Source organism: Urocitellus parryii, chromosome 3, assembly GCF_045843805.1.
Source record: "Urocitellus parryii isolate mUroPar1 chromosome 3, mUroPar1.hap1, whole genome shotgun sequence".
NCBI classification, from domain to species: domain Eukaryota; kingdom Metazoa; phylum Chordata; class Mammalia; order Rodentia; family Sciuridae; genus Urocitellus; species Urocitellus parryii.
Genome location: NC_135533.1, coordinates 153,892,946 through 153,918,626, shown reverse-complemented (window position 1 = coordinate 153,918,626; position 25,681 = coordinate 153,892,946). Strand labels below are relative to the sequence as shown.

The 25,681-nt window shown below is 46.3% G+C and overlaps 1 protein-coding gene across 1 annotated transcript in view; it reads right to left on the bottom strand.

Moving 5' to 3' along the window:
- Positions 1-15,763: 15,763 nt before the first annotated feature.
- The window catches only part of Bcr (BCR activator of RhoGEF and GTPase), a 141,721-nt gene continuing 131,803 nt past the window's right edge, over positions 15,764-25,681 (bottom strand). Inside the window, exons 17-23 of the mRNA XM_026412525.2 lie at positions 25,239-25,298; positions 23,356-23,465; positions 21,420-21,559; positions 20,147-20,281; positions 19,137-19,242; positions 18,496-18,658; positions 15,764-18,072 (exon numbers count right to left, since the gene is read on the bottom strand). Coding sequence (XP_026268310.1) covers positions 17,983-18,072; positions 18,496-18,658; positions 19,137-19,242; positions 20,147-20,281; positions 21,420-21,559; positions 23,356-23,465; positions 25,239-25,298 — 804 coding nt within the window. The 3' untranslated portion in view covers positions 15,764-17,982. The remainder of the gene's footprint in view (positions 18,073-18,495; positions 18,659-19,136; positions 19,243-20,146; positions 20,282-21,419; positions 21,560-23,355; positions 23,466-25,238; positions 25,299-25,681) is intronic.

Sequence of the window (25,681 nt, the reverse complement as noted above, 5' to 3'; positions counted from 1 at the left end):
ATGCCAAGGACTGTGCTAGGTACGAGTCACAAATCTTTTGCCCAAAGCCTACCCACTTGGCGCCACTGGTACATCAGGGAACACACAAAAAACAAGTCAACAACAATACTAAAAATAGGCTAAGCGGCCTGGGGTTGTGGCTTAGTTACCTAGCACATGTGAGGCGCTGGGTTCGATACTCAGCACCAAAAGTATAAATAAATAAAGGTATTGTGGGGCTGGGGTTGTATCTCAGAGGTAGAGCGCTTGCCTAGAGTGCAAGAGGCACTCGGTTCGACCTCAGCACCACATAAATATAAAATAAAGATATTGTGTCCAAATGACTGAAAAAAAATATTTTTAAAAACTGAAAATAAAAGATAGGCTAAATGTACTTTATCAAGGAAAGGCAGTTCTAATACGTCCCAAGTGGACCTATTGCAAGAAGTTTTTTCCTTTGATAGTTAGAACCACAATAGGTTTTTCTTTTATCTACGTTATCAAGTTCCTAGGAAGAACACAACTTGGTCAGATATATTTTTACTACATTGCTGGACTATTTGCTATTTTATTTAGTGTTCTTTGCCTGTATATACATAAAAGATTGACCTATCGTTTGCTTTCTTGAACTGGGTGTGTTTTGATATTAAGCTTATAGAAATTCTCAGTTCGTTTGAGTCCTTTTTCTGCTTCATTTGGAAGATTATGAATAAGAGCAGGAGAGTTTTGTTTGTTTTTTATGGAGCTATGGATCAAACCCAGGGCCTATTCGTGCTAGGCAAATCTACCATTGAGCTACATACCTTATCCAAAAGCAGGGTTTTATGTTTTTCCTAATGTTTCCTAATGTTTGCTAATTGTCCAGGCATGGTATTCTTCTTTGGCTTTGCATTTTGTGAGATTTTTGAGGGAATGGAATTCAGTTTTTAATCTAAACATTCAATTTCTTTAACAGCTCTACTCTCTAGACAGACTATTTCTTCCTGTGTCGTCTTTTGCTGTTTTTTTGTTTGTTTGTTTGTTTTCAGGAATGTATCTGCTTTCTTGTTTTAAAAATCATTGGCATAGGGGCTGGGGTTGTGGTTCAGCGGTAGAGTGCTCACCTCGCACGTGCAAGGCCCTGGGTTTGATCCTCAGCACCACATACAATAATAAATAAATAAATAATAAAGTTAAAAATTTTTTTTAAAAAAATCATTGGCATAAGTTATTTAAAAATCGAGTGGTTTTTGTTTTGATTTTTTTAAATGTATCTGAAGATACTTGAAATACATTTACATATTTCAAGTTCAGAAAGCACATCTCAATCCTATCATTCTTGTAGTTCCCCAGATGCAGCTAACTATAGTGTCTTAGTATCTTTCTAGTAATGCTTTATGAGTATAAACAAATATCCAAATAAACAGATATGTTTTTTTGCTTTTTTTTTAATAGAAATGGTACTATACTATATTTACTGAATTGTAATTTGTGTGTGGGGGGGTATTTGGGATTAAACTCAGGGGTGGTCTACCACTGAGCTACATTACAAGCCTCTTTTAAATGATTTTTATTTTGAGACAGAGTCTCACTAAGTTGCTGAGGCTGGCCTCAAACTTGCAACCTTCCTGCCTCAACTTCCTGAGTCACTCTGCACCCACCTGTATCTTTTCTTTCTTTCTTTCTTTCTTTTTTTATTTATAGATGGACACAATACTTTTATTTTATTTATTTATTTTTATGTGATGCTGAGGACTGAACTCAGTGCCTCATTCGTGCAAGGCAAGCACTCCCCCACTGAGCTACAACCCAAACCCTGTACCTTTCTTTTAAAGACAAATATCTGATATTTCTTGTGAGATTTTTCAGGGTACAGAATTCAGATTTTAATCTAAGCATTCAGTTCTTTAATAGTTGTAAGTCTAGACAGACTATTTCTGTGTTCACATTAGCAAAGGGCTAAGGTTGTGGTCTGGAGAGACAGCCAGCAGCAGGTTAGATATCAGTTCTGGCCCCATTATTTACTAGGTGTCTGTCTTTGCATCCCAGTTTTCTCATCTACAAAATGGGTGTTTTTATGAGTTTGTGTGAGGATTCAGTAGAATAATACATGGATAGGTCTTGGCCACCACACTGAAGATGCTGATAAGTATACTCGGTCATTGATACTGCACCTGTTTAGGCATGTATAGCTCAAAAACCATTCAACATATGTTGCATCATTTTGTTTTTATATCAGCCCTGTAAGAATTTTGCATGAGAGCAGAATGGAGATTTAAAGAGGTTATTTCACTTGTTCAAGACTACTCAGCTAGAAATAAAATATGACTGTCTGGTCCTAAAGCTGCAGTGATTGATGCCCACCATACTATAGTATTCAAGTTCCCAGCCTGGTGGGGGAGGCTCTGGTCCCCACACCCACCTCTGCATGTGTAGCTGTTTCTTGCTCTTCTAGAACCTCACCTTCCCTTTATTCTGTGAGGATGGATTGCCTTCACTTCCTTGCTCTTTCTCATGGTATCCAATGTCCCTGATTTGCCTTCTCCTCATGGAAACAAACCTTCCTCACATGCCTTCTCCTCCTCCAAGAATCCCACTGACTCCTCCAGGACATGTTAGTAGCAGTTTCACCCAGCATAATTCCAAGATATTCTGCTACCACAGCCAAAGAATGCACTAAGAGTCTGGGAACTTGGTTGAAGCCATCTCTGCACCCTCTCAGCCCTAACTACAAAGTCTGGTCACTGAATTCCAGCATGAGATTGCTGCTCACAAATGTCTGCTCAGCAACCTTCCCCCACCCCTCCATTCTAGTAGAAAATCTATTAGAGTGGGTTTTGCTCATTAAAAGCAATATATAAGAATGTTCATAGAATTTTTTTTTTCATTACGACAAGATCTCACAATGTTGCCCAGGCTGGTCTTGAAATCCTGGACTCAAGTGAGCCTCCTGCCTCAGCACCCCAAGTGCTAGGTAGGACTACAGGGACTGCTGCTCCTGCCCTGTCTACTACATCCAGATAGATGCTTAATTTTAATGCTAGATGATAGTTTTTCTTTCTTTTTCTTTGGGATACACTATGAGATCTTTTCTAGGAAGACTGACCTCATGGCATACACCAGATAGGGAAGGTAACCCTAGCAGTTAGGAACCTGCTCATGATCTGGGTATCAGAGAGTCTGAGAAGCTGAGATGGTGATGGGGTCAGAGGTGAATGATCTGAGGGTGAGGTATAGAATCATCCAAACTCCATGACACTCTGTGACGGGGCCTCAGTACTGGCATCTGGGTTGTCCCATTGTTCTCACTTAAACCTTGCCCCCCTTCTTTGATCATCCTCCTGAGCTTGCTAGGACCAGAGGAACAAAAAGATCAGACATTTGAGGCAGATGCTGGGCAAGAGCCATGAGAGAACCTGATTATGGGCCTGGTCCTAGGGAAGCTAGTGGCCAACTCCATGAGCAAAGGACCCTATCTATTCATGTGTGAGCCTTTCATAGGGCCTAGTCTCCAAGTTTCATGTCACGGATGCTGCCATGACCTTTATTTATGGATTAAGATTGCCCAGCATGGTGCACGCCTGTAATTCCACAGGCTCAGGAGTCTGAGGCAGGAGGATCATGAGTTAAAAGCCAGCCTCAGAAATTTAACAAGGCCCTAAGCAACTCAGTGAGTTCCTGTCTCTAAATAAAATACAAATAAAAGGGCTGGAGATGTGGATAAGTGGCTAAACACCCCTGAGTTCGATCCCCAGTATCCCCCCCCAAAAAAAATTTTTTTCCCAGAACTTCTCTCCTATTTGGCCCTGCCACTCCTGCCCTGCCATCTCATCCCTGAGATGGGCCAAGCTTTGCAACCTGGGGCTCCCATGAGCTCAGTGCCTCTGGTTTCTCAACGACCTGTTAAACTGATTCTGAGCACCACAGCCTGAAGTCCATCCTGATCACTGACTGCCCTTGTTGGGCCCAGCTGCCTCCATCTGTATCACAGCTAAAGGAGCCAGAACCAGCGGGGCTGCAGGCCAAGTTTTAATCTGAAAACAACTGCTCTCAACTATTAGAAAGTGATCAGCTCTGACTGCCAGGACATGGGGCTGGGTATTCTTGACTCACTTCTCTTAGAGCCAGATTAGCTCTTGGTCTTAGGAAATGTGCATCTGTCAGCCAAGAGAGGATGTTTCTGCAAACAGACAAGCTGTTTACCTTCTACAGCGATACCTGGATACCCCACACCTGATAATTGTGACTTGAAACGTGGGAGGCTCCTTGAGATGTCCAGCAGGCTGCAAACCTACACAGCGGAAGAACAGAAAAGAAAATCAAACTGTGCCTGGTGGCACATGCCTGAATCCTAGAAGCTCAGAAGGCTGAGGCAGGAGGATCTCCAGTTCAAAGCCAGCCTCAGCAAAAGTGAGCCACTAGCAACTCAGTGAGACCCTGTCTCTAAATAAAATACAAAATAGGGTGGGGATGTGGCTCAGTGCCCCTGAGTTCAATCCCTGGTTTTCACCCTGACCCTCCCCCCCCCGAAAAAAAAAGAAGAAAAGAAAATTATTCAGGTTAGCGCATCTATCCACCTCATGGCCAAAAGAGATCAGAGATCTTCAGACTCTATCATTTCACAGTTAAGCAAACAAAAGCCAGAGATAAGGAAATAGCCAATGCTTCCCATGTGCCAGTTTCATGATTCCCCAAAACTTAATTCAAATTCCCACTGGGACAATGAGTATGTTCCTTGACTTCTCTGTGCCTCCAGTTCTTCCTATGAACAATGGTTATGATCCTAGACCTGTCAGGAATGTTGGGGGACTAACTAATAGGTCCTCACTCTATTGATGTGTCCCCTGCACACCATGCTTCTCTTTGTTTAAATATTTTTTTGATGTTTGATGTACCTTTATTTTATTCATTTATTTTATGTGGTGCTGAGAATCAAACTGATGCTTAGCAAGTACTCTACCACTGAGCCACAAACCCAGCCATCCGTGCTTCTCTTTAAAACACTTTGCACACAGCAAATACATAGCTAATGTCCTGTAATGATGGATTTACTGTCTGTCTACCTGAAGACTGGACCTGGCATGAGGTTAGGGCTTAGGAAATTCCTTTTATCCTTTCTTAAGGTTCAGACCCTCATCTATAGAAAGGAATAAACTTTTTCCAGCCTTCTAATTCTATTCCACCCAGTACTAGTATGATTTTATGACATATAATAAGAATTTCATATTTTGGTCTTCATCCCTATTCCTGGTCCACAGTTCTGAATTTACCCTTTAAATCTTCAAAAGTGATATCATTATGCTAATGAGATGACCAGGAACTCCTTGATAGCTCAAGATGGGCTGGATGCCACAGGACTCAACTATGCTTAGGGTGTTGGAACTTCCAGAACCACTCTTAGACCTCCAGGAAGAGCAGAGGGCTAAAGGTTGAACTGATTATCAGAGGCTAATAACTAAACCAATCATGCTTCAGAATAAAGCCTCCATAAAAATTCCGAAAAGGTGGGTTGTGAGATGCTCTGGCTTGCTAAATACTTGTGAGTTAGCTCACCCCAAGAGAGCATGGAAGCTCTGAACTACCCTCTGAGGCCCTACCCTGTGTATCTCTTCTGTCTGTTCCTGAGTTCCTTTATAATAAAGGATTCTTCTTCTTCTTCTTCATCATCATCATCATCATCATCATCCATGGCAAGTGTTTTCATGAATTCTATGATGCAATCTAGCCAGTTACCCAATCTAAGAAGGGGTTGTGGAAACCTCAGTTTGTAGCTAAGTGTTAAAGAGTTTGAATCTTGAATGTCCCCCAAAGGCCAGCGTTTAAAGGATTGGTTCCCAGGTTGATAGTATTTGATGGAGGCAGAATCTAGACCTAGCAGGAGGTGGACCTAGCAGGAGGTCAGCAGGTCATTTTGGGTGTGCCCTCCAAGGAGATGGAGGATGTTTATTCTTTCCTCTTCCTTTCTCTTTGCTCCCTGGTTTATGGTGAAAGTAGTTTTGCTGTACTGTGCACTCCTGCCATGATGTGCTGTCTCACCATAGGTCCAAAATAACAGGGTCAACCAATCATATACTGAAACCTCTAAAACTGTGAGCCAATAGCAACAATAATCTTTTGATGATATATTTCATTAAGATCAAATTTGAATTAATAGGCAAATAGGAAGGATGATAAGTACATCATCCTGATTTGAACCTGTTATAGTTTGAGATTTAGAATGCACCCAGAGGCATTCTGTATGCCTCTGGGGGCATTTAAATGTTGAAGGCTTGATTCCCAATGTTCAGAGGTAGGGCTTTTGGAATTGGATCATGAGGATGCTAACCTCATCAATGGATAAACCCATTGAAGCATTTATAACTATTGGGAATTGGTGGGGACTGTAGGAGGTGGGGCCTTCTTGAAGGGAGGGGGTCCTTGAGGGCACACCTTCTGGGACTATATTTTGTTCCCAGTCTCTGTCTCTCTCTCCTTCCTGGCCACCATGAAGTAAGTAGCTGCACTTTGCTACACACTCCCAGCCACGATGTTCTGCCTCACCTCAGGGCCAAGGTAAATGAAACCAAGTGACTGGACTGAAACCTCTGAAACACTCAGACAAAATAAATCTTTCCTATTCTTAAGTTGATTTTTTTCAGGTATTTTGTCAAATCAACAAAAAGTTGACTAACACAGAACCCAAAGTACATAAATAAAATGACACTGTATTCATAGGAAAACCTGAAGGCAGTTCAGAGAAGATCTGAAATAAAGAAAGACAAGCTAATTTTAAATCCTTCACCAGGCCATGTCAGTTATAGCAGCCAGAGGAAGGAGAAGGGACAAGGATGGGGAGAGACACTGACATCAGAGGTGATCAAGGCTAGAGTTGCTGTTGGTTTGACCCCACAGGGTCTTGAGCTACCAGCCCAAATGAGGCTGTCCTGGGCATAAAGGAAAGGGCAGCAGGGGTGAGCCTGCAAAGACAAGTGTGGGGTCAAGAGAGAGCTGTGTCTCTGTTTTCTTATACTTTCTCCTTTCTAAATTTTTCCTTATAGTGCTCGGCATTGAGCCCAGGGTTTTGTGCATGCTAGTCAAGTGCTCTAGCACTGAAATATGCCCCCAGCCCCTCTAATGCTTTCTCATGGCTTGCATGACTGAACAGAAGTCTGTTTTGGCTGGTCTGACTGGTATCCCAAGTCCCTATGTTGCTAAGCCAACAGCAACTGCAGCCTTGACTACATCTTCTGTCGATACCTCTTCCCAAACTAGTCCCCTCTCCTTCCTCTGATTAAGCAGAGTGTGTTTGTGAAGCAAAGAAGGGATGCACCTGTCAGTGAGGGGACCAGGGCTAAAAAAGGTGTAGACATAGAATTTCTGCAGATGATAAACGAGGAGACATAGGAGAAGGCATTCTCTGCTTTCTCAGGGCCTCTTATGAGCAAGGGTGGTGATGCGGGAGGGACTGGAAGACAGTGGCCAAAGTCCCCAGATGGAGTGAGCCCTCTTCTGTGTCCAGCACTGTGGTGAACCCCTACCAAGTGCTGAGTGACCTATGTGTATGTATCCCTGGCCCCTACCCTAGCCCATTAAGCCTCTGTCCTAGAATGCACTGGGGAACTGATGGGTGTTTGTCTGGAACAGGAATACATTTAAAAGTGGAAGCTACAGAGCTGGGATCTGCCCATGATTTCTTGACTTACTAGCAGGCATGACAGTACTAGTTTCCTGTGGCTGCCTTAGAAAATTGCCATAAACTGGGAAGCTTATAACAAACAGAAATTTCTTCTCTCAACAGTTCTGGAGGCCAGAAATCCAAATCAAGGTGTCAGCAGGGCGGTTTCCTTCTGGAGGCTCTGAGAGGATATCTGTCTGTGCCCACTCTCCCCCCACTTTTTCACCCCTTTTGCAGTCGTGGGGATTGAGCCTAGAGTCTCAAGCATGCTAGGAAAACACTCTACCACTGAGTTATACTTTCAACTTCAGTTCTTTCAATTCTTTTTAATATTTACCTACTTATTTATTTAGATACTGGGATTGAACCCAGGGCCTCACATATACTAGGCAAGTGCTGTATCACTGAATTACTTCCCCAGCCCTTTTTATTTTGAGTCAAGGTCTCACTGAGTTTCTGAGTCTGACCTCAAACTTGCAATCCTCATGCCTCAGCTTCTCCAGAAGCTGGAATTATCATGAACCACCACGTGCTGCTAGCTATTCCTCTCTCTTCATTTCTGGTGGCTGCCTGTGACTCTTTTTTTTTTTAATGTTTATTTTTTAGATATAAATGGACACAACACAATGTCTCTTTTTTTTTTATGTGGTGCTGAGGATCGAACCCACCGCTGAGCCACAATCCCAACCCCTGCCTGTGACTCTTAATAGTCCTTGGTTTATAGACAGTTTGCTCTGATCTCTGCCTCTATCTTCACATAATGTTCTTGGATATCTCTGGGTCTTCTCCTCTTTTTATTTTTTTCTCATATAAGGACACTTGTCATTAAATTTAAAGCTCTCCCTAATCTAGGATGATCTCATTTTAAGATCTTTATCTTAGCCAGCCTCGGAGGCACATGCCTATAATCCCAGCCACTTGGAAGGCTGAGATAGGAGAATTGCAAGTTCAGATCCAGCCTCAGCAACAACAAGGCACTAAGTAACTCAGTGAGACCCTGTCTCTAAATAAAATACAAAATAGGGCTAGGAATGTGGCTCAGTGGTTGAATACCCCTGAGTTCAATCCCTGGTACCAAAAAAAAAAAAAAAAAAAAAAAAAGGATCTTTACCTTAATTATAATGGTAGACATTTATTCTAAACAAAGACGCATTTTGGGGTGCCAGTTGAATATAATGGGGGATACAGTTAAAAAAGTCACATTCCCAGCTAGATGCAATGGGGCATGCCTATAATTCCAATGTCTTGGGAAGCTGAGGCAGGAAGATCACAAGTTCAAAGCCAACCTCACCAATTTAGTGAGGCCCTAAGCAACTTAGTGAGACCCTGTCTCTAATAAAATGTAAAAACAGCTGGTGATGTGCCTCAATAGTTAAGTGCCTCTGGGTTCAGTCCCCAGTACCAAAAAAGGAAAAATGAGTTACATTCCCTTTCAAAGTCCTTGTTCTGTCTGGGGTGATTTCACAAGGGGCATCAGAGGATATGATAGCCATGACATTTGGTCCATCTGGGACAGGCATGTGACATATTTGAGCATCTGTAAGAGTGGTAGCCACGTGGCCATCAGGCCCAAAGGCTGCAATGCATGCCTCTTGACAGCATGAGCTGGGCCATCCAAAAGCCAGCCTTCTTTCTCAGAAGTTGCTCTATCATGCATTAAGAAATCTTTATTTGCATCTGGGGCTGTAGCTCAGCGGTAGACACCTGCTTAGCATGTATGAGGCCTGGGTTCAATCCCCAGCACCACAAAAGTGAAAAGGAGGAATCCTTGGTTATTGTCAAAATCATAGAATCAGAAAGTAGGATGTTGGATACTAGGGGACTGTGGGGGATGGGGAGTTATTTTTTAATGAGTGTCAAAGATAAAATTTAAAGATCCTAATTGCTCTTATTTTAAATTCTAGAATTGCACAATACCCTATTACACAAAATAGGATGGTTTGGGTTTTTTTTTTTTTTTTTTTTCTTGTTTTGCTTTTTGGTACCAGGTATTATTAACCACTGAGCCACATACCCAGCCCTTTTTCTATTTTTACTTAGAGACAGGGTCTTGCTAAGTTGCTTAGGGCCTTGCTAAGTTGCTGAGGCTGGTTTTGAATTTGTGATCTTCCTATCTCAGCCTCCCAAGCCACTGGGATTACAGGCATGTGCTGTGCCACCTTGCCTAGCAAGGATGATGGTTTTGGTAATCTAAGACTAGGAGTTTGGTTTTGTGAACAAAGAGAAGTTGAAGAAAGCAGAAACAACTGGGCACAGTGGCCCAAGCCTGTAATCCCAGCAGCTTGGGAGCCTGATTTCAAAGCCAGCCTCAGCAAAGGCGAGGTGCTAAACAAATTAGTGAGACCCTGTCTCTAAATAAAATACAAAATAGGGCAGGGGATGTGGCTCAGTGGTTGAGTGTCCCTGAGTTCAATCCTGGTACCAAAAAAAAAAAGAAAGCAGAAACAAAGTACAAAAAGATTGGAGGGGCTGGGGATCTAGCTTAGTGATAGAGCATATAATAGTTGGCATGAGAAATGCAGTCTGTCCCCAGCACCACCCACCAAAAGTGGATGGATTCTTTCAAAAATATTTTCTTTGTAAGGAATAAAGTAAAAGGGACTCGCCCCCACTTTTATCAGTGCTTGGGATTAAACCCAGGGCCTTGCACATGCAAAGCACACATTCTACCTACCACTGAACTATATCTCCAGCCTGACTTTTTTTTCTTTTTTTTAAATACTAGCAAAACTGGCTTGCTTGGAGGTTTACATATAATCTCTCATTCTTAGGACTTATCAGAAGATCACATAAACAACTTAGTTTTGACTGGGTGACATGGAACCTTAGCATGGGTGACTCCATTTTGGTTTGATCTATTGGGCTTAGTGTAGGAACTCAGTCCAAATGCATGCATGGCCTCTTATAATTTTATTTAACATGGGGATAGAGTTCCAGTTTCACAAGGTGAAAGAGTTCCAGGGATGTATGGTGGTAATGGTTGTATAGCATAATGATTATATTTAATACCACTGAACTATATATTTAGAAATGGTCAAGATAGAGCTGAGGCTGCCAATTGGTGGTAGAACATTTGTCTAGTATGTGCAAAGCCCAGGGTTCAATCCACAGCTCCCTTCTCCCTGCAAAAAGGTTAAAGTGGTAAGTTTTATGTGTATTTTATTACAATAAAAAAAAATCAGGGGAGCTATATGCCATGGCACATGCCTATAATGCCAGCCACTCAAGAGGCTGAGGCAGAAGGATCACAAGTTTGAGGCCAGCCTCAGCAACTTAGCAAGACCCTCAGCAACATAGCAAAAACCTTGTTTAAAAATAAAAAATGAAAATGACTAAGGATGTGGCTTATTAGTGTCAGAGCACCCCTGGGTTTAATCCCTGGTACCAAAACAAACAACAAACAACAACAATAAATGTATTGGGGGGAAAAAGAAATCTACATTGTCCCATGAATCCCCTTCTATTTGGGGGGTCAGCTCGGTCAAGCCTTTCAGGCACCGCTGCTTCTCAGCTACTTTGCCTGGGAAGTACAGGGCATCCACTGAGGTAAAAACCTCAGAACTCTGAGGGGAGAGTGTCTCCAGATGGAGTAGTGGAGGAGGTTGGGGAAAAGACTGCTCTAGGCCTGTGGCATCCTAAGAGCATCCTAAGGTAAACCTCCACAGTGAAACAAGCAAATCTGTGGGTCACAGCATGAATGTTCCTTCCTATTTCATGGCTGCACAGTGGCTGTAGTTAGGAGCTTCAAGGTGACCTTGAATTGGAAGTGATTTGCGCTGGCCTTAGGAGGAGGAGGTCACATGGGATGAATTCCCAGAGTCTTGGCTGATATAGCTCTGGCTGAGGGAGGTGACAGCCCCTGCCCACTAAGAGTGTCATGAACATGGAACAGTAGGGAAAGGGAGGGGGAAGGACTCAGGGTCCAGAGCTGCTTGTGTGTGTTGGGTTAAGAACAATGGCAGAGGCTGAGCCTGGTGGCACACATCTGTAATCCCCGCTACTCAGGGGGCTGAAGCAGGAGGATCATAAATTGAAAGCCAGTCTGGGCAATTTAGGGAGGCCTTTGTCTGAAAGAAAAAATAGGGCTGGGGACATAGCTCAGTTGTAGAGCACCTTGGTTTCAATCCCCAGTGCACCTCCCACTCCATACAACTGAAAGCCATTTTATTAGCTTTGGAAGTCATAACAAATACCATATTCTAGCTTAAAATGCAGATATTTATTTCCTTTCCAGTTAAGAGACCAGAAGCCCAAGATCTTATAGATGTCTTCTTGCTGTGTCCTCACATGGTTATTTCTCTGTGCACCTGCAGAGAGAGTGAGATCTTGGGGTGTCTACTCCGCTATCTATAGGAACATTAATCCTATTGGATCAGGGCTCCACCTTTATGACCTCACTTAACCTAAATTAACTTCTTAGAGACCTGTCTCCAAATATAGTTAATTTGAGGGTGAGGGCTTTAACATATTAATTGGGGAAGGGAAGGATACACAGTTCAGTCTCCAACAGCTTTGGAGAGATGGAGCCTAAAAACACCAGTGGGCAGGAAGGAGCCTGGGGAGGGTATGAGCAATGCCAGCCAGACCTAAAAGGAACTGGTGTAATCCCACAACCGAGGTGACCCTGCTAGGAGGTGTGTTTTGAGGAGTTGACCTGGGAGAGTGTAAGCTCAAACAGGTCAGCCTCCCCAGGGTGGACGGGGCTCCTGCAGTGTTCACCCATAGCTGGGAGTTCCAGCAGCCTTTCCTTAGCCCTCAGCAGCTGAAAGAGTCTGGTGTGAGAAACCCAGCTCCGGAATGTTTATCTAACAGAACACAAAGATCTTAGATTCTTTAGCTTGTTCCAAATAACCTCTGTTATTCCCCCTTTAACATTTAAAATTTTGTTTTCAAAAAGTAGAGCAGGCAGTAATTCCCCCTCTCCACATTGTTTTCTCCTCCAGCTAGCCCCCTTTTGTTCTGGAGCCCAGAAGCAGCAGTGAGAGCTTAGGCTCAGTGGGGTGCTGGGTGGCCATGGATGGGAGTCAGGAGAGTGAAACCTGGGGAGGGGGCTAGTCGACCCCAGTAAGGCAGCACGTGTCATCTAATTTTAATTGCAGCTCTTTCAAAATGAGCAGTTGTAGCACATGCCCCCCCACCCCCCGCAATGACTTTAGATCTCCCATGTCTGCCCCCTGGAGCTGTGCTGTGGGGTTTGGAGTTCTACCTGACCATGGTCATTTGAGCCTCTGGGGGAGCAATGCATCTGGGTGGCTCAGGCTCTCTTGTATCCATCATTCTGGAACCTCTTCTGGTGGCTGCTGAACCAGCCAACAGCTACTTGGGGACCTGAACTTGTTTTGGCTCCATTCCCAGGTCCCTTCTTTCGATGAGAATCACACTTGAATACACACGACCTTATTGTGAGACTCATGTTTTGACAGTCACTGAAAGCTCTGGGAATGTTTCTGGTCAGGCCCTACCCAGTTCCTGCCCACTTCTGTCCATGGGAGAGGAATGGGAAAATTGTTGGTATGTGGACTGTGTCCTCAGGAGAACTGAAGGCCCCTCTGCTGTAGTTGCAGAAGTGGCCAGAGAAGGCCTTTGTTGGAATTCATTGCCATGTGACACTGATCCAGCTGCAGGGTCTAGGGATCTTGGCACCATTTTAACCCTAAACAGCTGGTCCTCTTTTTAATCTGGTCATATTTGAGAGATTGAATAAGGACCTGTCTTCCAAGAATCCATTTAAGTGCATGCTTATCTTTGTCATATCACTGGCTGGTCTTTTTGTAAGAACTGGGGTGATGCAGGGTTCTGCCTGGTAGCTGACCCATCTCTTGGCAGCTCTCTCATTCCAGTTAGGACAACTGGGCTCCAATACCCTCGATCCCGGATCTGACAGTTCTCCCCCTCTTCTGGGAGTGAACCTTCTCCAGTCCCAGTTCTGCCCACTGACCTGTGGCCACTGCTCCAGAGAAAGCTATTTGGGCCTCTTCAAGGGCTGTCACCCCCCTCCCATTTCTCAAATGTTTATCTTTCCAGAAGTATTTGGGACTTCCCATTATTAGACTATAAATGCTTCCTTTAAAAGCAAGCAAAGCTTTCTTTTATGGGTGGGTATAAAAATCCTAAGATTTCTATATGAAATCCTGCCTTCCCTTTATTCAGATAGGGCACGTTGCCAGGATTCTCAGCCCATTGGCCTGGGCCCACCCACATCAGCATAGTCACATCCAGGCCAGGGCTGGTGATTGAAGTCTGACCCCATATGATCTGCTCAAGCAGAAAAGTGGCAAGCTTGAGGTCAAGGAGTGTGAAGACAGAGATCCCTGTCTCTTCATGGACTAACTCTGGGATGCCGAATAGGGTTGGGTTCTTTGAGGGCCATGGTTTCCCCATCTATCAAGTAAACAGACTGGATTATGAGGACTTGAGAGCTCTTCAAGGTGTTCATGACCTCAGTGAATGGTCCTACTTCCTAGGCCATGCCACTGGCCTGTGCTTGGCTAGACCTGGCTCCCACTCTCAGCTTCTGGTGAGAGGCACAGAAAGGTTTTGTGCATGTGTGTGTTTTCTGAGGAGATAGGGCACATTTAGGGTGTTATAGCCATAGACTGTGTTTTCAAACAGGACCAGGCAGGTAGGGAAGAGGTGCGAACTGTAACCCTTTAGGGGCTAGGTACTCAGTGGCAGCCCTTTCTGGTGAACAGACATCAGGTTGGGCAGAACGGCCTAATGTATAGGCAGCTTTATCAGTGAATGTTGACCCAATATCAACCCTTATGCTTGTGGGGTGGGAACAGCATTGCTAAAATTTTGGAGCACCCAAGTGTGGAGGTACAGCTTTGTCCAACCTTCAGTATGACCTCTGCCAGATCACCAGTGGGCCAGTGAAGGGAGACCAGTCTCTCCCCAGGACACTTCTACAACCTTCCATCGTCAGTGATGGTAATGCTGCATGCACTGCAGGCAGGAGACCATGTAACATCCCTCTCTAGCCTTCCAAAAGAGCTAACTACACAGCTGAGGAGGAGATGGGGAGGCTGAGAAGACTCTGGGCTCACCCACCCTTCAGCTCTCTCCTTGGCCATCTGTAGTCTTTGCCAGGTGAGTTGCTCTTGCCTGGGGAACCTCAGGGTGATCTAATGTAGGCTCTGCCCTGAGGGAAACCAGACGGCAGAGTGGATGTGACCCAGCCACAATCATGATAGAACCCATGCTGCACGCCTGTTTCCACCCTGGGTCCAACTTCTCTGGGCAGGCTTTGGAGAGCAAGGCCGGAGGTGACCATGTCCTATTTGTAGGCAATAGAAAGGCCAGGCCTGCCAGCACTAACATGGCAGTCCCAGCAGAAACCACTGAGGCTGAGGAGTTCACACCAGGGCCCAGGCTGTGAGAGACTACAGCCCTCCCTCTTCCTGGACCCAGTATGAAAAAGGAGCACTAACCAGCTGCCCAGTCAGCCATTTGTTTCACTTGCAGGGTCGTGACTACTTCTCCCAAGTGGCTTCTCTTCCTCCCCTCAGCCAACAGCATGGTCCCTGCCCAAACCACAGTCCCATGTTTGCAGGGTCATGGTTGCTGCTCCTTGTGTCCTAAGACTGTCTGGCTGTGCCTGCTGGTGACTGCCCAAACCCCATCAGGCCTGGCTTTCCCACAGCAGGGAGTGCTGACCTCCTCCCATATTGGTGGCCTCCCCAACAGTGGGGCCTCCATACACTCAAACCTCCTCCGCACCTGCCAGGAAGCTCTGCTGTACTCCCCAACCCCCAGGCCAGAAGCTCAGGGATTTCTCCCAGAGGCACCAATTGTTGTTGTTGTTTTAAATCCGGAAAACACCACTAATTCGAGTAGTCTCAGGTAACTTTAATGAAAGTGTCAGCAATCCTTTCCCCCCACAGTGGCATACAGATGGCTGAGCTCAAAAGCAGGATCACAGCTGCCAGGAGACCAGCCACTCAGCAGGGAGAAGGCCAGGCTACAGACAGGAAGCCAAGCTACCTGCTCCCAGGACCCAGGCCCTGAGGCAAGAAAGCATCACTTTTTGCTTTAGAGACCTGCAGCCATATCTTGTGGACAGTTGCATTGGGCTCTGGGCCTTTGCTTGCTTTGTAGGGGGAAGGCCAAATCCCCTGACTCCTGGGGAACACCATATTTTTTTTCCAGCCCCACACTGGCTTAGCCAGCCAGCCCACAGGCCTGTGAGGCATGAGATAGAGTAATGGAGGCAGTTCCGGCTCTCAAACCACCAAGGCTCTTGTGGCCTGGCCGTGGGGGAGCACTTTTACAACTACACGAGAAAGAGTGGTCATTCCATTGTTAAACAGCACACATCCTATATAAATAAAAAGTATAAAGAGGAAGGAATCTGGTGAAGGAAAGAGAATTGGCACAGACGATATATTGCTTTCCAGTTTCAAGGCGACAGATGCAAATCATGAGACACCAGAGGGAGTAGGTAGACACAAGGGCTGGGTTTGGCTTTTTTTAAGCAAAACCTGTCTCCCTTGCAGGGCTGGAGGGTAGCTGAGAGGGATGGGGATGGGCAGCCAGGTCAGAGGAGCCCACTGGGTCCAGAAATGTGCTGAGACAGAGGCTGATTTTGTCCACACCACCCGGGAAGGCGGCTCTGCTCTCTGTGAGAAAAAAAAAAGCACAACTAAACATTGTATAGTCGAGAAACTTTAAGTGACTTTGTTTTCTGCCCTCTGCTTTGGCAGGTTCAGAAGCAGAGGAAACAGTAGGAGACGCATCGCCCCTGGTGTCAGGGGTCTCCCTCATGTAGTGGGCTTGGCAGGATTTGCTCATCAACACCTTTCCCCTCCCCAGATGTGGGAAGGGTAATGGGACAGTGTCCTACTGGTATTAATGTCCTCTTGTGACAACCAACAGACATTTTCCTGAGTCATGCCGTTTCCCTCCTCTGATTAGCAGCATCCCCTTCTCCTGCAAGAGCAGCATAGAAACTGGACCTCTGTTTCCTTTCAGCCCCACTTTTAAAAAAGTGATACAAACTGTTCATGGGTTTACCTTCTTCAAACAAGTTCATGGCCTCCCGGATTCTCTTTTCTCTAAGCCTGATGCTCAGGGAGAGTTAGAGAGCTGTTCAGGCTCCTTCTGCAAAGATGCAGGGAACATGAGGAGGGAGTGCAGCAGGCAGGCCTTTCCTCCCACCTACTTTGGGATGGGAACCCCCATCCCATGCTTGGCCTTTTCCTAACCCATCATATCCTGATATGCTTGAGATGTCAGAATAAGAAAATGGAACTAGAGCTTAGAGGAAGACAAAATGCTGCCGGGACACAGACTGTCCACGGAGTACATTCTAATATCTTATTAGGTATCTGAATCTGGTAGGAAAAAAATTAGAAACTATGTATAAAACTTAAAAAATATTCAAGTATCAAAAAGCTATTTTGGATCAAAGTTTTAAAACAAGCTACCAGCCAGCTGCTGCTGCTGAGAAGAAATTTTTACAAAAGTTAACTGAGTCTGTTCAGTTGAGCCAGGAAATGAAGCCATCTGTGTAGAGGTTGAGAGTGCAGACAGTGAAGCCAGAGAAATCAGGGCCCTTTTAAACTGAAAAGGAGAGTGAGAGCCAGGTGGGCGGTCAGGATAGGTAGGCATGGTCACTCTCCCTGGAGAAGGAATCATAAGGTGTGTGGCCTGGACCTCCCTCCCCCAGTGTCTGGTCCCTGCACATTTCATGGCTGCAGGTGGACTGCCTTCAGAGGAATGCACAAATAGCAAAAAATAAAGCAACAGGAAAGAGCAGAAAGCTGACCCATTTCTGGACAGAAATCCTTCTACAAAGAAAAAGAAGCAGGGAGTGAATGGAGGCATGACACTACACAGTGTTGAATTAGCTTCTCAAGTCCTGTTACAAATGGAGTCTAAGTTAGGGAAATCGAAACGCCCCTACCCATACAGGGACAGGGCTGTGGCCCCCACAGTATAAAGCAGCAGCAGTGTTTATTCAAGACACAATAATGAAGGAATCTGGTGGTGTTCCCTTCTCCCTGGAGAGGGTGCATCTTGACAAGTGATCCAGTAGAAATCTTTTAAACTCTGATAAATTAAGTTCATAAAAACCACTCCGCCTTCTCTCCCTGGAGCCAGGCCTGCACGCCAAGACGTGCTAGCTTGGGGCGCCCTCTGGTGGCGGCACGGAAAAACCACAGTCCAAGGCCAGACGTGTTTGCAGACCAACGGGGATCTGTGCCAGCCACCTGGCCTTCTACTTTGGGTACTATCTCTTGGCAGATGGCCTGGCTCTTGGGAATGGCCCAGTTACACCTCATGAAGGTTCGGTTCCCACTCTTCATATGGCCCGTTTCACCACAGGTTCCCAGGCTGTTCTGTTGGCTTCTTGAGATGATGTTGGGCCTTTAGACTTCAGTGGAAAATAAGATGCTCTGTCTCTTACTGTCTGGGGCAGGTATGGCCTCCAGCTGCAGGAAGTACAACAGCACCTGGACCTGCCCAAGAAGAGGAGGGGGAAGAAAGTGGCTCAGAAGGTCACTCACTGCTACAGATAGGAAGATTTCTTGGCCCAAGCCCACAAGATCAGCTCAGGTGACAAGAGCCCCTCACAGCAAGATACCTGGAATGAGGTTCCTAATGCCATATGATGTGGGACTGTTTTAAGACTCAGGTCGAGTCTTAAAACAGGAGGACCAGGGGGTGGGCTTGGTTCTATGAAGTCCAGCACAGCACAGAAGTAGACACAGCAGCTGAGACTCTCCCTTCCCCCCTCAGCCATATGGGCTTAGGCAAGACCCTCTCTCTGACTCTTGGTCTATACAATGGAGGTGGGAATAGCTGCTAGAATTTATGGTGGGACAGTTAGAGGCCACCTTGGTCAGGCCAGGTAGCATGGGCTGGAGCTCATCTCCCCATACCTGGGACATGACCTCCAAGGACCAGCTGTCAGTCATGGTAATGGGCTGGCTGGGGTTGGCAGGGAGCTTGCTCTCTTTCTCTGAGGGCCGGAGCAGTGTAGGACCAAACACTGTAGCGAGGTTGTGCAGGGACATCTTGTTCACGGTCTCCTTTTCAGCCACTCTGTAGAAGGACATAGTAAAGGGTGCTGTTTGACACCATCTTTGACAGAGAGGTAAAGGGGTTGGGTCCTAGAACCCTCAGGGAACATGGCAGCAGGCAAGACCCCTTGCTGCCTTGTGCTGGTTCCACAGCACAATCATCTGGGGAGGGAGGGACCTCAACCTGATTGTGCTAAAAGCAGACTCCACCCCAGGACTTCTAGGTCTGAGGGGCCTAAGGAAAAGAGCACCCATGGCCAGAGGGCAGCTGGGCCAGATCTGGGACATGATTTGGGTGACTGCAGGGTCCAAGTACACTGCTGGCTGTGGCTGAGGCACGTTGCTTTTCATTGAAGGCCATGATGCAGAGGGAAGAAGTCTCCAGGGAGTGGGGGTGAGTAACAGGGGTGGCAAGAAAAGACCTTTGGTCCCAGGGGATACTCCCACCCTGCTTCCTGGGGTCTTGGAACACTAGACCCCTATAGAAGACCCAGGGATACCTTTTCAGGTGGTCTAGAAGGAAGAGGAATGTCAGCAGGTTGGCTTCTGGGAGGGACAGCAGCAAATTGAGCATGCAGCTCTCCTTTGCAACAGGATCTGAAAGAGCTGTACAGTAGGGCAGGGATTACTTCTCAGGGTCATAACCATGGCCTGGACACTTCTCTCAAGGTTGGTCAGATGGGATACTCAGGGCCTGTGTTCAAAGGTGCTCAACAGTCCAAGCCAGTTGTCATCCTCACTCACACAGCATAGTCCCCCAGTGAGGATGCTGTGATGGGTGTCTATGTGGGGGTGTGAGTTATCCTAAATGCATTCTGTCTCAAAGGGACAAACAGTATCCTATGCACCAGCAGCAAGAGGTACCATAAGAGGAACTGCTTATGGCCAGTGCTTCCTTGGGGCCACTTTCTGCTGCTACAGCATTCTAGGAAGAGCCCTGGCATGGAATAAAGTGGGTAGAGTGGGGGATGAGGAGGGATACATAGCCCCAGCCCCACCAAACCCTGGGAGGCTTTCTCATTGCCCTGTACATAGGGGACACTTTCAGTTCAGAGAGACCAGGTCCTTTGCTGAATGGGCCGTGGTAGGCATACTCGTTCTAGGGTCATGTGGAGACTGCCTCTGCCTCAGATGCTAGTCCCTGCCCTTTGGATATCTCCCTCCAGGTTGACTTAGGGTAAAGGCTGAGCTGGAAACCTCTGCCTGACTGGGCTACAACAGGGTTAAAGGGGTAGGGTATTACCTAGCCTGGGAAGCAACATTCAACCCTGGTCTAAAGAAAGGAAAGTCTGTGGCATGTTCAAGGCAGTGCTAGCTGCTTCATCCTCTCAGTTTACTGTAAGGATTGGGACAGCAGGCGGCCCTCTCAGCATGGGTAAAGGCCCATGCAGTCAGATTTCTCTGGTCAGGGTGAAGCGTGGATCATAGCAGAAAGGCACAGCTCAGGCCCCTGCAAGGGTGGCAGTGGACAGGAAGGGAAGCTGCCTCTTGTGAGGCCTTCCGTGCTTACCAATGCCCTCAGCAAAGTTGGGGTAGAATTCATCAGTGAAGAGGGGCTCAGGCAGCTCACGGAAATAAAGCTTCAGCGTGCCTGCGATGGCATTCACATCCATTTCACTCATCATCACTGATACATCCTTGTTATCTAGAAAGAACAGAGAAATGGAGAACCTCTACGTGGATGCCGAGTCAGGTTTTCTGCAATCCCCATCTTGGCTAACTTTCCTTGCGATGCTGAATGCTGCCTAGGTCCCTCCTTTTTGAGTGGTTCATCTTATTATTCCCCAGCATCTGCATGGTTCTGGGTGTGCAGGGTTTGCAAGGGAAGTGAGTACATCCCCAGAACGCTCCCCTGTTCGGCAAGGTGTAGCCCAGGGGTGGAGCCAGACGCACGTGGCCAGGAGAGGCAGCAAGGCCAGTGGAGAACATGGCACCTGAGCAAGAATCAGGCCGCTCTGCCCTGTATGTACCCAGGCACTGGCATCTTCCACTAATAAGGAGGCACTGGGATTACTTGAATCATTTTAGTATTTAAATAGGTGCCTTGCTTTGGGGTTGGATGGCCACTGGTCTTCCACACCACAGGTGAGGTCCACTCTGGTTCCGAGAGGGAACTGGCACCACAGCAGGATCCAGCTGGAACTGCTAGTACCTCAAGGGCTCCAAGTCAGGATAAGCGGTATGTGCCCTGTGGAGAGCCTGTAGCCAGAGTCCTGTTGAGTCCTAGGTCTTCTGTAATTTCTCCTTTGAGAATACTGATCAAGGACCCTCTGGGGTATGAATTTTCTAGCCTGGCAACTGGGGCAATTCTTCCTTCCTTGTAGCATGTGAGGGTGGTTAAACAGGAGGAGACACCATAGTACCAGCAGGAGCTGGGTCATATCCATATCCCATGGCATCCTTAAACAGGCCATGGTCATACCACACTGACTGAGCGACTTCAACACCCCCTGTCCACTCCAATGGCAGCAATCTAACTCCCATGGAAACACCTGGTCCAACCTGTGTGTCTAGGATGGGTATTGAATAGGCTGTTGCTGCTTCTTTCTCTCCCGGCCCCCTTTTCAAGTTAAGGTTTTCCTATGTTGCCCAGGCTGGCCTCAAATTCCTGGGTTCAAGTGATCCTCCTGCCTCAACTGTGGGTACCTGCCATTGTGTCTGGCTTGTCTCATATTTGTAAATAATGAAGTAATAAATAAAGAAAAGGTACAGAGAATGATGTGACAGGCAACAGGTTGTCGACCAGTCATACTTCCATCCCACGCTGCCCAGATGACACTCACTGACGTCAAAGGCTGCCTTCAGCGCCTGGATATCTGTGGCCACTCCAGACACACGGTAGATGCCCACCTCCTCCATGCCCCGGCGTTCAATCTCCTCCACACACTGGCGCACGATGTAGGGCACTTTGGACCTCTCTCTCCTGTGAGGGAAGAGGAAACATCTTTAGTGCCCAGACAGCTCTGTCACCTATCAGCCTACCCAGAAACAGGGGTGAGGAAGGTGCCCAGGTTTGGGACTGCACAGAGAGCCTGTGTGTGCTTTCCTTACACTCTATGAGCTTCCAGTTATCACTGGGATTTCCTAAGGGCATGAAGCAGCTGAACACTTGCAAGTTATATGTAATTTTGGGGGAAGATCCGGAGACATTCTTACCTTCTTCCTTTTTTGGGGGGTGGGGTGTGTGTGTGTGTGGTGTTGGGGATTGAACCCAGAGCCTTTAAACATGATAGGGAAATGCTCTGCCACTGAGCTACACCTCTAGCTCCAGGAGGTTTTTCTAAGTGAAGATGGCCACAGGAAGTGCTGTTAAAAGATCACAGGCCTGGGGCTGGACTTGTGGCTCAGTGGTAAAGTGTTTGCCTAGCATGTGTGAGGCACTGGGTTCAATCCCCAATACCACATAAAAATAAATAAATAAACCAAAAAAAAATTTTTAAAAATGACACCATTAAAAAAAAGATCACAGGCCTTATAATAACAAGTGATCTTATGGTGTCCTGGAAAGCAGGCTTATCATCTGAAATGGGCAATCACAACTGGTCTCCATCCTGCCAACTGACTGCTATATGAAGTGAATCCTCTGGTCCCTCTATGTCTCCTTGAGAGATGAGCCCTACACGTGGCAAGCCCTCAACAAGCATCTATTGAATGAATGACTCCACAGGGTTGCCTAGGCATCTGGTAATTCTGACTGCTTTTCTCCTCTGACTCTAAGAAACAGATGATTCTAGTATCTCCATCTATGTAGGACTCTGGAGCAAGAATACTTCAAAGACAGAAGTCAGCCTTAACTTCAGTCTTGTTTTGCAACTGGATTTAGGAGCACACCAAAACTCTTTCCCAAACCACCCAACAAGCTCTAAGCATGAAAAGAGAACCCCATCCTCAGCTCTCAGATAAGCACTTTCAGGCTCCTGTGTTGGGGGGGTGGTGGTTTAAGCTGAGGGCAGAGTTCTCGTCTACTCATGTCCAGAGCCTTCCAGAAGTGCCACAGGAACCGAAGTGGTATTTATTTATTTTATACTTTTGATACTGGAAATTCACCCCACAGGCACTTTAACCATTGTGCTCCATCCTTAGCCCTTTTTATTATTTTTTTAAAAATTTTAAGACAGAGTCTTAATAAGTTGCTGAGGCCGGCCTCAAACTTGCAACCCTTCTGCCTCGGTCTCCCAAGTCCCTGAGATTACAGGCCTATGACATTAGCAGGTATGGTATTTAGACATAAGTGCCTGGGGAATGAATGACACAAGCCCTGGCCAGTAAGGTCAGGGTCCAGCCTGATTCCATCCTGGGGAAGTGAATGAAATCTGGGAGGGAGTGGTCTGTATCCCCGAGAATTGCCCTGAAACTAACAAACAAGCCTGTCCTGCCAACTGACTAGTGACAAAGGGGTAGAGGTTACAATCATTCAACAGGAACCTGGGATCATGACAAATTCCAAGCGAGGGAAGCAAAATCCACACTTGGGCAGTTCCTGGAGTCTAGCAGGAGCCAGCAGACTGCTTCCAAAGGAAGGAGACAAGGACATTCCTGAGCTAGTTTTGCAGTAAACACAGGAGGTAGCTAAGTATACAGAATGTTCCCAGAGTCCTGGGAGGCCTCCCTGTGGAGAAATCATGCATAGAGGCGAGAGAACCATGCCTGCTCTTTCCTTCAGAAACTGAATTTCAGAGACACACTCTCGATGCAGGAGCCCACACCCATGCCACTCACTTGGTGACCACGGCAATCTTGACTCCAAACACCCCTGTTTGTTTGCGGGACGGCATTCTCTTCAAGCTGAATTCCCTGCTTGTGAACTTGACAGAAAGTTTCACTTCAATCTGCAAAGGGAAGAAAGAGCATAGTTCTCTTACTTCTTCTGGTCCCTGGGAGTCTCAACAAATCTTTGTACTCCCAGGGCAAGCAGCTCAAGGTTCTAGAGTAAGGTGAGGCCATCCTTGAGGCAAGAACCTGGTCCAGTTCAGCAAGAGCCACAAACAGTTTGGATGGTTTTAAGAAATGGCTTGTCCAGAATTTTCCCTAAAATCCCCATTGCTTCTTTTTCTTTTTAACGGAAGACTGAATCCAGGGGCACTTAGCCACAGAGTCACATCCCCAGCCCCATTTGTTTTTTTGAGACAAGGTCTTGCTAAGCCCAGCATGTTCAGAACCTGGGCTCTGACTGCATGTGTTCCAGCCACCAAATGAAAAAGATTCTTTCCTGGGAAAAATGATTCTGCTCTGCAGTGGCCTCTCCCTCGCTAAAATTACCTAGGCTGACCTCAAACTTGTGATTCTCAGGCTTCAGCCTCCCAAGTTCCAGAGAGTTTATAGTTGTGCAGCACCATGCCCAACCTTTCTTTCTTTCTTAAGAACAATTTTAAAAAATAAGTGAATGGAGCTTGGCATGGTGGTACTTGCCTGCAATACCAGAACCTCAGGAGGCTTCAGGCAAGAGGACTGCCAGGTTCACTGCCAGCCTTAGCAATTTAGTAAGACTCTGTCTCAAAATAAAAATGTCTGGGGATGTAGCTCAGTGGTAGAGCACCCTGGGTTCAATCCCTGGTTCATCAAAATAATTAGTGAGTACTGGGGGTGTGGCTCAGTGGTAGAACACATTATTAACATGTGTGAGATCTGAGTTTCAATACCTAGCACCAATAAAAAGGTAAGAGACTAATATAACACTTTATCATCTATATGCCCAGGGCTTTTTTAGTGTGTGGTTTTGTTTTCACAGTGCTAAAACTGAGCCATATCCAAGCCCTGGGTGTTTTTTGTTTTCTTAACAGATTGAGCATACCTCATCTGAAAATCTGAAATGCTTCAAAATCTAAAAACTTTTTGGGCACTGACATGATGCCACAGTGGAAAATTCAACACCTGACCTCATGTTTTGTGGGTCAAAATACATAAAATTACCTTTAGGCTATGTGTGTAAGATGTAGAAAATATAAATGCATTTTGTGTTGGCTTTTCTCCTGTCCCCAAGATATTACATGCAAATATTTCAAAATCAGGAAAACAAAACAGATTCAAATTCGAAATGTTTCTTGTCTGGAGCACTTGGGATAGAAATACTCAACCTATACAAATCTTCCTGGGGTAGCTGAAGACTATCCAGGGACCTCGGCTGCTATAGAAAAATCCCAGGGCCCTGGGTTGAGGCTCCACTTGTCAAAGAGTGGCACCATGAGGGCTGGGGATGTGGCTCAAGCGGTAGCGCGCTCTCCTGGCATGCGTGCGGCCTGAGTTCGATCCTCAGCGCCACATACAAAGAAAGATGTTGTGTCCGCCGAGAACTAAAAAATAAATATTAAAAAATTCTCTCTCTCTCACTCTCTCTTTAAAAAAAAAAAAAAAGTGGCACCATGAGATCTTTCAGGAGTATGCTCAGAACCTGGGCTCTGACTGCATGTATTCTAGCTACCAAATGGAAAAGATTCCTTCCTGGGCAAAATTACTCTGCTCTGCAGTGGCCTTTCCTTCTTTCAGCCACACTTTCTCTCAGATATGAGCTCAGAGTTAGCTTCCTTCTAATTGTTTTGGAAGGAATCAGGCCTCCTAACCTTCTGCGGGAAGTGTATGATGATAGAGCCCTGCTGATAACATACCCCATTCATGGCGATGACAGTCCGCTGCCAGTCTCTGTCCTGCAGGGCCTGGGGGTCCAGCTGAAATCAAAAGGACATGATTAACAGAGGCCTTTGGGTATGTTCAGAGGCCCTGCCCAGCAGTGACCCACACCTGCTACTGCTCCATATTTAAGTTAGAAGCACAGCCAAATTGTGACCAGCACCTCTATCGAGAGGCCCAGAGGGATCCAAAGAGAGGAGAGGACCTGTTAGAAAGCCCTGGAGCCTCAGGGTCCTACTACTCCCAGACCTTTGGGCCTGATCTTGCCTCTGGGTATGGGGGCAACAGCTCAGGATCCTGTACCCCCTCACCATAGGACTGCTGTGAGACACTCTGTGAAGGGCAAGTGGTTAGTATAAAGGACATTTTGGAAAGCCCAATTTCAGCAACTTTGAGGGACATGGCATCCAAGAGCTGCTGT